At 38.6% G+C, this 14,025-nt stretch overlaps 1 protein-coding gene across 1 annotated transcript; it reads left to right on the forward strand.

Annotated features, from left to right (window-relative positions):
* The first annotated feature begins 5,459 nt into the window (after nt 1–5,459).
* Nucleotides 5,460–8,461, forward strand: LOC148036514 (uncharacterized). Its single transcript, XM_087679154.1, has one exon. The coding sequence runs from the start codon at nt 6,282–6,284 to the stop codon at nt 7,896–7,898; it is 1,617 nt and encodes a 538-aa protein (XP_087535280.1). The 5' UTR covers nt 5,460–6,281; the 3' UTR covers nt 7,899–8,461.
* The last annotated feature ends 5,564 nt before the right edge of the window (nt 8,462–14,025 follow it).

Below are 14,025 nucleotides of genomic sequence, written 5' to 3' on the forward strand. Positions count from 1 at the left end.
TATGCTCCAAGAAGAGATTACCTGAATCCCATATGCACAGTGAGGAGAGTGGAACAACTCAACTTCTATAAAGCATTGTACTTGACAATGGAATGAATACAATATTATGATGCTTTGTACTTTCACTTAGTATCTTGTCAGTGCTAGTTCATTACACAAGATTGTCTTTATGAGTCCAAGCTAATCTATCTTGGAACCTAATTCACTTGTGTAACAACCAGTCTCTCTTTGTCTATGACAACACAAACATAGTCTTCATCTTCCAACCTCCATAGCTACCATGCTCTAGATATGTGATCTTCAATAGTAATTTACATCATATGTTTACATTATAATTCACTTATATTATAATTTACATAAGTAATTAATAAACAATCATAGTCCAAATATCATCAAACAATAACCATACCATGAACTAACATTACCCAAGCTAGGATGTTAGCTCATTCAAAAAAGTTCCCACATGTTTAATTGCTATTGTCTAAGTCAATGCTTCATATCTAAGATATCTATGACCCATGAGAGAACCAAATACCCAATATATAAAGCACTTTTGTGATTGCTCCAATGTTTGTTTGAAAACAAGAACCAAGTCAAGTAAACAATCAAGGATTACCTCTTGCTCTCACTAGAACAAGTAACTTGATCTTATTTGGAAATGCTTTGATTCCTTATTTTTAAGTATCTTTATGCAAAGAATGAAACGTGGCTCATAAAAAATTTATTAGAACCATTCACTTGATGCGCGAGATACTCTCAAGGTTGCCTCATAAAAGAGTTCTTCACCCAAAAAGGATGTACTCCCTAAGAGACTCACTTGGAAGTTGAAAAAGTGAGAAACCCAATTGGGGCCTTCTATATATAGGGTTTTTTAAAAGGATTTTAAGCCCACCGAGTTTTCTCCATATCTTGATGGGCTTCCAAAATAACCCAATGGGCTCACCAAGGTATACAAAAACCCCTCCTGGTTAATTAGCATAGCAAGTTTCACCTGATTAATATTATTTTTAATATTAGTAATGTAAATTGCAAAGTTAATGACGTTTTATTATTATGAGATTGCAAAAACATAATCACGTCTTTGCAATCCCTATCACTCACATTCACATAGGATCTTGGCACTTGCAACATGTAGGATCATTACACTCATAGCCATGTAGGCTCTTGGCTATCACCTAGGATTGTGGGTCACAATTGTGAGACCCCCAAACCAATAGTAGCCTCCTTGGCTCATGGTTGGCCCTAGACTATAGTAAGGGTGGCATGTTGCAATTGTGGAAGCAAGGTGGTAGGCATGATGAAGTCAATAGCAGCTGGGGAGAGGCCACCTTGATGAATGTAGGTCATAAGCTTGGTGATGGTGCAAGCTAGGCAGCAATTGAGATCAACAATCATTGCACGATGTTGCCAGGACAAGCAAGTTCCATCGTCCTAATACACCTTTGATTCATGATTGTCTCGTAACCTTTCAAATTCTGATGCCTTCTATAAAGAGACATGTAGCATGAACTGAGAGCTATAGAAAGCAACATAATGAGATAAAGAAGATATGTTTTGCTCTTGTATCAATGTAAATTTACATATCTTGGCATTTAGCCCAAATTCTTTCCAATCTATAGAGTGCATGTAACAACTTGTCAATTGTGTATAACATTCCCTCCCCATATTCCACTAGCACTATTACATACAATGTAATGTTATCCCTACCTCCTACTAGCTTCTATAGCCAAATTTTCATGTGTGGCCTAATTTACAAGAGCTCTACCTGAGTTGGTGGGGATAATGTTGGGAAATAACAGTGTGTCAAGAGAGCTAGGTGCATGACATGTTTCGGTGGTCTCCTATGCATTTATAAGGATAGTATGAAGGGCAAGGGCTATTATTTACTTATGGTAAAACTTAAGCTCTTCATCAAGGATGTGGTTTTTAACAACTTTTGAGCACCATGGTTAGTTTCAAGTCTCTCTAGCAAACATTGCTTGCCCAACATGCAAGAAATGATAAGATACATATCCATGCACCCTTAGGATTACCATGTAATAGCTATAAATAATGTAACCTACCAAAATTAAAATCAGTAAATATGTAAGTTGAGTTGTTAGCACACAACCATAGACTTGTGCCAAGGATGCTTAAGGTTCCCTCAATAATCTCCTTGAGCAACCACCTAGAGGGAGAGACATCAAAGAAACAAAATCTAAGAAATAACCTAATTATCAAATATGTATACACAATTCATTGAGAAGCCTTGTGCAAGCCTGGCTGATTCATCGAGAAGCCTTGTGCAAGCTTAGCTGATTCTCATTTGGTTGTCTTACTTAGTTAAGATTATTAGTCATTCAACAACTCAAGGCCACACATGTTGGCTTGAAGCCAATAGCACTACTTGTGGACCCAACCTCGAAGCCTTGTCCTTATATGCAATGTGTGCTATGCCAATCATGTTCAAATTCTCCTTGATAGCAATGTGAGCACTTGGCTCATGCTAAGGTAGGGAAAAGGCGATAGTCCAAATGCCTCCCCATTAGTTGGATCTACAATTCTTGTGTGCTTGGATGTAAGGCCAAAATATGGAGCTATGAGCAAACCAATACATAAACACCCATGATTTGAAGCTAAATTCTTACGAGTCCATGTTGCCACACTAGGGTGTGACCTTACTCCATGCCTATACCGAAAACTAAAGCATGGCACAAAGAAGCCATTTTATAAATTGGAGCATTCAAACACTAAGTCTTTAGGTATAAGACTCCTTCACACCAATTCATATACACCACCATTTGAATGATAATCTCATATACTTATAGAATGTTGATTGTGAGTGCCTTTCTATGACCAAGAGTTGCATTGTGATTCTACAATGTCAAAACTAACATATTCCCACTTTATAAAGGATTAGTGGTGCCAACATGATAAATTATATATATCAATATGAAAAGGGGATCTTCTAGCTATCTCAAATTTGTTTAAAGAATTGGGAAACCATATGTTATATCTTGTCTTTTTAATGGTCTAAGAAAATAAGAAACTAAGTGAAGATATGGTTATGAAGTAAGTCTTTAGTTGGCATGTATATGTGAAGTAAGTCTTTAATTGGCATGTATATGGACTAGCTAAATGCATTAAGCGAGAGACATGTGCACATGTGATTATTTACACATATATGGAAGCAAATTGAGAGTTTCTACTTTGTATTTCCATTTGCCCCAAGTTGTTGAAGTTGTGGGCCAAGGTCTCACGAATACCATTTTATAGATCTCTATGCATAAACAAGATTTATTTAGCTTAAGAAACATGCCACTGCATACTTAATGCTATGAGATATACATTTTGGCAATTGATGTTTCATTTGCTTTTGTAAGGCTCCTTGATGAAATATAAGGGAAGGCTCTAGAGGAGGTTGATTGGGGGCAAAAAAGTGACAATTGAAAAATGAACTTGTTGCATTCAAGAACCAACATGTTAGTTGTTACATCTACACTAAAATGGTTACTATGGTGACATTCTATTTTCAACATGCAACTCATGCATAAAATGCATGGAACAAAAAGCTAAAGCTAAAGCTAAAATCATGGCCTCTTCAATCCGTGCACTAGAGAATTAATACAATCTATGTTTCTCTCATCAAGAGTGTTTTGCCTTTGTCCACCATAAGACATGCATATGAATCCCAAATAAAGAGGGAGGGAGAGATCATATCTCTCATTAAACCAAGTCATATAGTCATGCTTCAATCAATAGCTTATTTTAGTGCGGATGGGTCTTGACTCTTCAACTTGTTTGAAATTTCTATCTAGAAAAATACCAAACAACCACCACTATCTCAAAAAACCTTCAAAGTGTCCCTAGCATCTAAACATTCCTTTCCATGGCTCACTAGAGTTGTACGGAATGATGTGTAAGTCAACAAAAGCATCATCTTGTGGAAGAAATCAAAGTGACATTGCCATTTGAGTTAGCTCATTTTAAATTTCATTGTGCTTGTGTGATGAAAATAGATACATGACAACGACTTCTAGCCAAGTCGATACCAAGCTCATAGTCAATTTCACTTTAGTTTAATTACATTTGGCCAATCTCAACATTGAGCTTGAACTTGAGTGGCAAGGTCCCAAGGGTTCACTTGTGGGGCACGAACATGTTAAGAGGGTTTGACATTACTCTAGAGGCTTGAGAATGCACCCTAATAAGTAGCACACCTTGCATTTTGTATTAAGCAAGACAATTTGATATCCCTTGGTCAAAATCACAAGATATTTGTGCAAATAAGCCATTGCTATCAACATTAATCCCTATTTCTTGCTCTCTAATGAAAACATTTCGATGAATGGTTTGCTCCTATTTAATAGTCACATTATGCAAAAACTTTCTTTACAAGGCTAAGCTACAAAGCTCACTAACCAACAATTTGTAGGCTGTCACCACAAGTATAGCCATCCTAAGAGATATTACCCATAAGCATAAAGCTTGCCGGTTCTAAATGCCCACCAAATTGAGCACACCACAAGATTTCTTGATCTTTTGGTGGTGCCACTTCAAAATCAATTATTTAAATGTTTAGCCATCCTAAATGTACATACGAATCTTAATGTGAGGCTTATTGTTTCAAGCACACATTGCCTTGAATCTTAAGATAAGACTTATTACTTCAAGCACACATTGCTTTTGAATATCTTAGAGTGAAGCTTCTACATTTCAACCCTTAACTAACTTCTCTATATGCCATTCACTTTGGTCTTCTTGTTACATGCTCAAGGTAATGCTTTACATAAGAGGAACCCTTTTCTTGTATAGTGGACATACTATGTGCTAAGACATGTGAAATGTGAGGGCAATTCATTGTAGATGTTTAAACAACCCAATGATATTGTTCACTTGGGGTTGGATAGGAATTGCTACCATGAGAATGCCACATGTCATTTGACTTATTTTGTCAGTTGGTGTATGTCAATATGCAAAAAGTAATTGGATGACAACCCATTCACTAGGGTGTATGTCAAAAACTAATTGGATGACAACTCATTCACTGCTTTTTCATTGTTGATGTGGCCGTGCACTTTGTTTAAAAGTAGGCCCTAAGCCTAACCATTTGTGTTCAATTGAGAGTTGTCTTGGACAACTTGCTCTCTCCAAAGAGTTTTGGCCTGTGCCACAGCAAATCAAATCAATTGTGTCATTTCTCCATTCCATTTCTTGGTCAATGTGAATTCTTGATCAATAATATCAATTGTGTCATTTCTCCATTCCATTTCTTGGTCAATGTGAATTCTTGATCAATAATACTTAGTTGTAGCATTGATACTTGCTCTCCAAGGTTGAAAGGTATTATTGTAGTTATCATTGGTTGATGAAAGTGCTTGAAATATATAAACAAGGGTGAAGAAAGATAATAGATGAGTAAAGTCTAGAGTATCCTCTTGGTCTAAAGCGATAGAATTATTATAAGTTAACCAAAGTTCACCGAGACATGTCACTTGGATTCTTTCCTTTCATCTTTGTATATTATTTACTCGCGAAATGGTAAAATTCTCTTGCTCCCTTTTGTTTTTCTTTAGAGCTCTCTCTCTCTCTCTCTCTCTCTCTCTCCATTGGCACCACTAGTGTTCACAAAATACGTTTAATAGCAAATACGTAGACTTTTAACTCAAAATTTTCGATGAATTTTTGAACCAAACTGCACATATTTACAATTTCTACAATTAAATTTTGATGGGTTTTTAAAGAAAATTTTACAATTCAGATATATTAAACCTTTGTTGGCATTGCCCTTTAGGGCATGTGCTTATATAATGGTGTGGTGACAAGGTGGTGCAAGTCCCTAAAAAAAACCCATTGCTAACTTCACTTAAGTGGTCCACTTAACTTCGAAATGTGTAAAATACCTTACTTTTAGAGAAAGTAGAGTTTATTTTAGGAAATTGAAGAAAAATGGTGCTCTTTCTGTGTCTCTCTCTCTCTCTGTGTCTGTCTGTCTGTCTCTCATGCCAAAGAAAAAAAAAACAATGCTCTTACTTGAGATAGTTGCAAAGGAAAATTTCCTTGTCTTTTTCATATTAAACAACAATCCATTGTTTTTCTCAATATCAGTCAATCCATTGTTTTTTCAATATGAGACAATCCATGGACGACTGGATGGACAATTGAAGCTCAATCTTTTGAAGCATCTCTCTCTCTCTCTCTCTCTCTCTCTCGCATGTCTTTCCTATATGGTTGTTAAGAAATAAAACATGCAGTTTTAGCACCTGAGAGAGAGAGTGTGTGTGTGTGTGTCTGCGCAAGACATGAGCCAGAACCCACCTGGATGTTCCTACCCCACCGACTTCTACCTCTTTGCCATCGCCATAAGATCCTTCTTTGTAGTCATAGCAACCCATCTGCTGGCAGGAGGGGTAGACACCACCCTGAGGGGAGCCCTTCTCTCAACCCGGCTCTTCTGGCTATGTAGGTACTACAACCCCATCAACCTGTCATGGAGGTACTACTCCATCTTTGCCTACCGGTGCATCTCAAAGGGCTGCTGGGGCAAGAGGCAGCTGGCCATCATCAACCATGAGGGGCACCCTTTCATGCCTTGTGTGCCCTTCCTGGTCACAGAGAGGCTGTGCTCCTTCGAAGTGAGGAGGCTGGAGGTCACTGGCCCTCTCAGCACCCAGGGCATCCTTACTGTCAGTTCTGCCTACCAGGGCATCCTAGGTCTCCAGTACGCCATCTCCACTGAGGGCATCCCTTACCTGCCCAACATGACTGCCCCCCTGGCCATCCTGGGCCTCTTCAGAGTCATTGTCTCCAAGTGGATTGCCAACAAGATCCAGGTGGACCCTTACCCTTACCCTCACCCTTACCCTCACTCCGGCGCCCCAGACCTGCGCCGGCTCGGCAGGACGGCCTCCAGGTTCTGGCTCTCTCCTGTGGCTTTGGCTCAGTTGGACTCTGCACACTCTTCTGTGGGTTTGGTCCCACTGGACTCAGCCCACATTGATGTACATTCTCAGGTGGGCTCATTGGAATCAGGGGTAGTTCCTGATGCTGCTTCAGGGATGCCCACAGGGGCAGTTACTGATGCATCTATGCATCCATGCACCTCAGAGATGTCCTCACCCACATCAGCATTAGGGGAACTGGATGCCGCCCCACATCAGCATTTGACTAACATTAAACTAGCACAGTGTAATTCTTACAGAGAACCCACCACTCCAGCGCAATTAGAAGATGGCAACACTCATCCCTATGCATTGCAGTCACGTCAGTTTGCATCAGAGTTAGGCTTAGTTGATATACCTCCATCTCAATCACCTTATACGGATGTACATGCATCCACACCGAGCACGACATCAAATGGACGCAATTCAGGTCCCATGCCACAGAAGACTACATCAAGTGAAGGCCATTTTGGACCCAATGCAACCAAAGTGTTGAGAAAACCAGCAGGTGGCGACTTAAAACCAGAAGAAGAGGGTGGCTTAGGCTCGTATCCCACTCCACCGAAGTCACCTCCATACAATGCCAGCTCATATTCTTCATGTCTGGAAGGGGCCCAGTTCAATGAAGTGTTTCAGTACAAATCCAACAAGATAGTGGTGGTAGGATGGTCTTGCATCATACTAGGTCTACTGGTGCTGTCTTTTCTGCCTTACAAGGTGCAGGTGGCCTATAAGGTGCCCTCAAAGCTGCTGCAGTTCTCAATGCAGCTCTTCTATCAATACATTGCGGTCTCGCAGTTCACATTCCATGGCGTGTTGCTGTCCAAAGGGGTGCATGCTCTAGGGAATCGCATGCCCTGCTTCGACCATTGGTCCTTCAAGGTGCAGACTGTGGTCTTCATTGTGCTCTTGGCCTTCATGCTTGTCATTGGTATCATGGATTTTGTGAATCATGCTTCCTACAGAGCTTGTACGTAGCCTTGGGTGTCAATGGATTAGCCATTGAAGCAAACATTAATGGAGGTAAATTAACAAACCACTGTGGCAAACATAATTGATATTGTCCATGTGCAGCTTACAAACATTGCCCACTTCAAGATATGGGAATTCTTTGCAATTGTCCAAAGGGGTAAACATCTATTGTCTATATGGCTTTTGTTTTCTAAATGCAAAAATATTTATATACTTGGGGAGATACCTAGGATCAACCCAATGACTTGAGCTTCCCGCTCCGTAATTTGAACAAGTTTTGCTTGCTAAACCTAGCAAGTCAAACAATTGAGCAAAAAACTTTAAAGTAAAACAATTGAGCAAAAAACTAGATGCATTCTAAGTACCTGTCCTTCCATGCAAAACATCATATCTAGAATTTAACTTTTTTCCTTACCAAAAAGCCATAATTAAGCCCCACAAATAATATGATTCTACATTGAATTGTTTTGTGTCTTCTAGTAGAGTCCACTTCCAACTAATAGTATGATGCAAGGCAAGTTGTTTCATAGCTTTCATCATCCTAACCCATAATCTATTTGGTTCTTACCAGCATTGACCACTCCCAAGATATGGACACTCTATGCACAATTTCTTGGCATTCAAATGGGAAATCCTAGATCTTATATAAATATTTCATGATATTTGGAAATTGGAAGCAAAAAATTTACTTTCACTAATAGTGAAAAGGAAAAGGGATCCTTGTCTTTGTCATATTATTGTGCTTGTTTACTTTTTATTCTTGTTGGCTGGTTAACTTATCATACTACTATCCATGGTTGAATAACCAGTAATCTCAAACAAAGCCCTCCTAAGAAAAGTGAAAGGAGTGGCCAATTAGGCTTCTACATATTTAGCCCAATGGAAATTGTAAGTTTTTTTAAAAATAATGCGTGGTCATTTGCGATTAAAAAGTGAGAAAATTTACAGCATATTTCTATGGATCAGGCACTAGGCCAAAACACTCAACTGCTTACAAAACAGTCTAAACACCCAATGGGTGTTTTTGATATTTCTCAGAAACGCTGTCAACTACATTTTCAATCCAGGGATGGCTTCTGCTAGGGATGTATTTCAGAATACGAGCATTGTCATGGTTTCCCAGGAGGTGGAAACTCCAGCTTAAGCTGCTCCATAACTCTCAAGAACCATTCATTGGCGATTGTGAGTCATTGAGCTTAAAGAGCTCCTGAACTTCGTGCACATCCATCCAGGACTTGGCACTGTCATTCCAGATATCCGCCCACCTCTTGATAGCTTTCAATGCAATCCTTCTAGCCATTTTGGGTTGCTTGTGCACTGGCGCAACCTGAGGGTCGTACGGAAATGGAGAGAGCCATACGCTTAGCAATAGAGAGGGGTCTTCCCGATGTTGGGGATCACAAGTGCCCTTGAACTCCCTCAGGATCGAGTTCCAGAGCAAGACAAGATCCTTCCCAACCTGGGACTAAGGCAGTTTGATTTTAAGATCCCCTCCCAATACATCAAACTAGCAAGAACCAGGTCAATCTTTACCCCACATTCTTGCCTTGCTCATCCATTCCCTCATAAGGACTGCCCACAGCTGGTTACTCTCAGTCCTCTTGAGGGATGAGAGTGCTAATGATCGAGCTTTTGCATACATAGAGTCCAGCCCAAATCCTCCCTCTATTTTATCGGTTCATCTGCTCCCAGGAGCTTTTGCATACCGTCCATCTGCTCCCAGGAGCTTCGGTGGAGTGGTGGCCATAAAGACCATCAAAGAGGTCAGAATGATCTTTGCTACAACTAGCCTTCTAGTCAGAGAGAGTTGTTGTTTTTGCCATTTCTCGAGTTTACTCTGGATCCTTTCCCTGAACCATTCCCAACACCAAGAGGGCATCCTAGGTACCTGATAATTTCACCACATTTGACCAGCCTATAGCCATACTCCAACAGCCATGAGCTTGGCTCATTGTATGACAATGGTAAGAGCTCCATTTTGGTAGTGCTGATTTTAGACGCTCATAGTGCTGCAAACTCCTGATATAGATGCATCAGGTCATCCACCAAACTCTTCTCTGCCTGAACTGCACTTGCATTCTCATCTGCAAAAAGCTGCGCTGCCATGTGGGTGCCGTCAAGGAGAAGCAACCCTTTGATAGTTCCTCCAGCAACCTATTTGTCAACATGTCTCAGCAGAGGATCCATGATGAGTGCAAAGTAGTAAGTTGTTTCATGATGGTGAGTAGGTTTTATGATCTGATTTACACTCATAAAGCCTATGTGAGCTACATCATTAACATGCTATATTTAATGTGATTGAAAAAATACAATTGAAAACAATAAAGAACCCTATCAATTAATATTGTGCTTGAAATCAATAAAGCATTAAGCCCTCTCAGAATTAAGTTAATCACCATTTAAAATACATTTGTTCGAATGAGGTTGAGAACCATTTATATTCCTTTTGCTTGAATAAGATAACTTTTTGATGAAGGGCAATGTCAAGGCTTATGCCACAAGTATTGTGGGCATTGAAAGGAAATTATCATGTGAATATTATCACTTATAAGGACTCATATGACTATTGGTTAATTACTGCAATCTACATCATTGATGATGTGAATACATTACTAATATTAACCTTATTTTTGCAATTCTTTTAAAAAATGCCACATTTTAGGAAGCGATCCAATCACATGTACTCTCCATTGTGCCCATATATTTAATGCTCTTTAAATGCTTCTAAATTCTAATACAACAATCCATATCTAGGTATTAAACACGTCACCATAAACCAACTTGCAAGAAATAAAAATACATGTTGTTTTACTTTACCTACAATGAGAAGAACATAAAAAACTAGATAACATACACAAAAAACTTGAACAACTTAGGATACAGTAGAATCAAGATATATAATGAAGTAATTGAATGATAAAGTGGATTGCTCTAGATGGGCATAGTGGGGAGGTGTGTTTTATTTTGTGCATGTTACATTAATGGTAGACTTGCACATGGCAAAGTCTCCCATTTAGAGCTCAACATGGGGCTTTGCATATGTGGCTATTTATAGAACTAATCATTGGTAGAGGGATGCTGATGAAGAAATGTCCAAGATGGAAAGTGTGAATGAGAGTGCAAATTTGATTCAAGTAGAGATTGTTAAGCTTGCATGAGAGAAATAGAGAGGATGATAGCTTGGATGATTGCGACAATGAGTTGAGAAAGCTTCAACAAAGACATTCATCCAAATAACTCGAAGGAGGACATATATCATTGACTTGAGCTTTTGAAATTGGTTCGCAACATTCCTTCAAAGGAACATGGAGAAGAACATGGAAGGTACATCAAAGAGAGTCACACTAGACTTAAAAAAGGTATGTGCTAATGTGCTTAGGTTTAGTTCAAAAGTGGTTTTGGTGCTCTTCATGAGCAAGCCACCTACATGGTTCAACAACATATTCAAAGGTGATGGTGTGGTTGATTGAATCTTTTATGGAGGAAGGGAGTTCTTCGAGGTGGTATTTGACAAGAAAGAGGTGACACAAAAGATGTTGGCTTAGGGTTTTTACTTTGGAATCGTGTACATTATCCCAAGGTTGCCAACCTAGTTCTAGAACTTGTTCATTGACTTTGCAAATGGGTTAGGTAGACCTCTATACATACCTCCATTGGCCATCCTATTTAGGATTAGACTCTACCTCTTATGGGACACTGGAGACCAAAAATTAGAGTTTTGGACATTAATGTCTCATACCTTGAAGAGCTTAGATCCAAAATCAACTAGAGCAAGTTGCTAGCACATGTTACAATTAAAAAAGAGCATTCCCTTTGGTTAAAGGTGAGAATAAGGAAAGAAAAGTGCAAGCAAAGAAATCTACATCATAAGAATGGAGGAATTAATAATGACATGTCAAAAGATGGTGATAGATAACAACCAATAAAAAATCAAAAAGGGAAATCTATGATAGCAAAGTAGAAGATGGGGGGGCCAAAGAGCACCTAGTTAAGGCTACCTCATTAAATTCTGGAACAAAGTCTCTATTCCCAAGGGAAGCAATGGAAATGTGAAAACCTTTGTTAATATTAATTGGACACCCTTGGATTAGTTAGATCAAGAATATATAGGAATTGATGTCAAAATGCAAATGGCTTCTAGTTAAGATGGAGTCAAGCTCCATGGGGCTAGACATTTGGGATGATGAGCTACATAAACAATGCAAGAAGATTGGGTAAAAACAATGGCATTCTGGTTAATTTTTGGCTCAATGAGAAGGTTGGTCTAGAAAGAGGTGATAAAGGCTTTGAAAGATAAACTAATGATTGGAACTCATTTGATGGGAGCATAGGACTACCTTAAACTAGCATCTTTTAATGTTAAGGGCACCAATTGAGAGATTAAGAGAGGCCCATTTTGGAGATGGAACATGCAAGGCAACTTTGACATGGTCCTAGTGTAGGAGCACAAGCTTCACACACAAAGTAGTAATTTGTTTTCTCATAGGAACTATATTCAATGCTTTTTTGGTGGGATTAAGTGTGGAGATTCAAGTTGTGCCACATTTGTCAAGGCATGCAATAGAAACCTACAACTTAGATTCAACTCTCAAGATTCAAGAATTTTCATGAAGCTTTAGACATCATCAACATTAATATGACTTCAATAAGGCAAGGTTGATGAAAATGTTATGGAAACTTTAGTTGACCTAACTATTGCTAGAGGCTTATTGGGGGTAAGCTTCAATATGGTGTTGGAGAATTTGGATGCTTCAACTCATCCGGCTATGCCTCACAAAAGTGAGATAGAAATGCGTGAAGAAGTCATGGACCACTTGAGACTAGTTGGTGTCAAAGATTGCTCACAAATCAATGATGGTAAGTTGAACTTCAACTCCTTGAGTTATTGAGGTTATTGCTAGATTAGATTGATGGTACTATAGTAATAGTAGGGATTGGCTACCTCTTATTGTATCCTTGGAGGTTGACTACATTTGCCTTATATTTGTTCATTCTTCTATTATTGTAATGCTTTGCTCTTTTGAGTTTTCTAGTTTCATTGGTCAACATAAATGGTTGGTGGTAAAACACAATGTTTGTGGAGAGTATTTTTGTCCCCTATCTCAGCAACATATCCTATATGATTAGGGATCTACCAAGGTAATCCTAGAATTGGTATAGAAAAAGTGATTTTTGAAAGAATAATGATGTTCTTGTCTAGGACATAATTGCAGAACTAAGAAGAGCTTAAAAGAGCATTGAGGAGCCTTGGCACTAGAAAGTCTCCTAAATTTGTTAGTATCTCTATAAAAATGATGTTTGACAAAAGGTCAAGGGTTAGCTACCTAAGATAGCTAACTTTTATTGTGAAAAACGCTAGAACCTTGACTAGGCATATAATTTCTCTTGTAGCCAAGCTAACTCAATGCACTTAGTTAAATCATTGGAGGTCTATATCATTAATAGGACTAACCTACCATTAGTAAACTTTTGGGCTAAAAAATGGGTCCATTAGGGAGTTTGACACACTCTCTCTCCTAAAAAATGGGGCCACTATGAAATTTTTACAAACAAACTCCAAATTTGTCAAGCCTTGGATATCTAGAATGTATTCTTCAAGCTCATTCTGTTGATCTATAACATGCCATGAGATTCTCCATATTTCAAAAGATTAAATTGATATGACCCCTTGATGTGAAACGTATAAACTATAGATGCTGCATCAAGGGGTTTTGGACACTTTTGAAATATGAATAATTTCTTGGCATGCTTTAGATCAACTGAAAGACCTTAAAGAGTGCATTCTTCTTCCATGATCCAAAAAATTTGGAGTTTGTTTGCAAACATTTCACCATGGCCCCATTTTTTAGGAGAGAGAGTGAGTCAAACCCTAAGGGGCCCATTTTTTAGTCCAAACTTTTTCTAATGCAAAATATCTACCAAAGCAATGGTTAAGAAATTGACACCTATTTTGCAAAGGTGCATTAATTTGCATCAATCTAGATGTATCAAGGGTTCAACTATCTTGAATAAAGTTTTTAATGTTATTATGGCATTAGAATGGCATCTATGTCTAGCCAAAGTTTCTATTTAGCTTTACATTAATGTAAAAAAAGCTTTGAACAAGGTTGATTGGAAGTATCTAAAGCAAGTA

The sequence above is a fragment of the Lygodium microphyllum genome, chromosome 5 (genome assembly GCF_053477565.2).
Source record: "Lygodium microphyllum isolate KBCC chromosome 5, Lygodium_microphyllum_v1.1.10, whole genome shotgun sequence".
NCBI lineage: Eukaryota > Viridiplantae > Streptophyta > Polypodiopsida > Schizaeales > Lygodiaceae > Lygodium > Lygodium microphyllum.

Coding starts and splice junctions, on each gene's coding strand:
- LOC148036514 (XM_087679154.1), top strand. CDS start 6,282: ATGAGCCAGAACCCACCTGGATGTTCCTACCCCACCGACTTCTACCTC.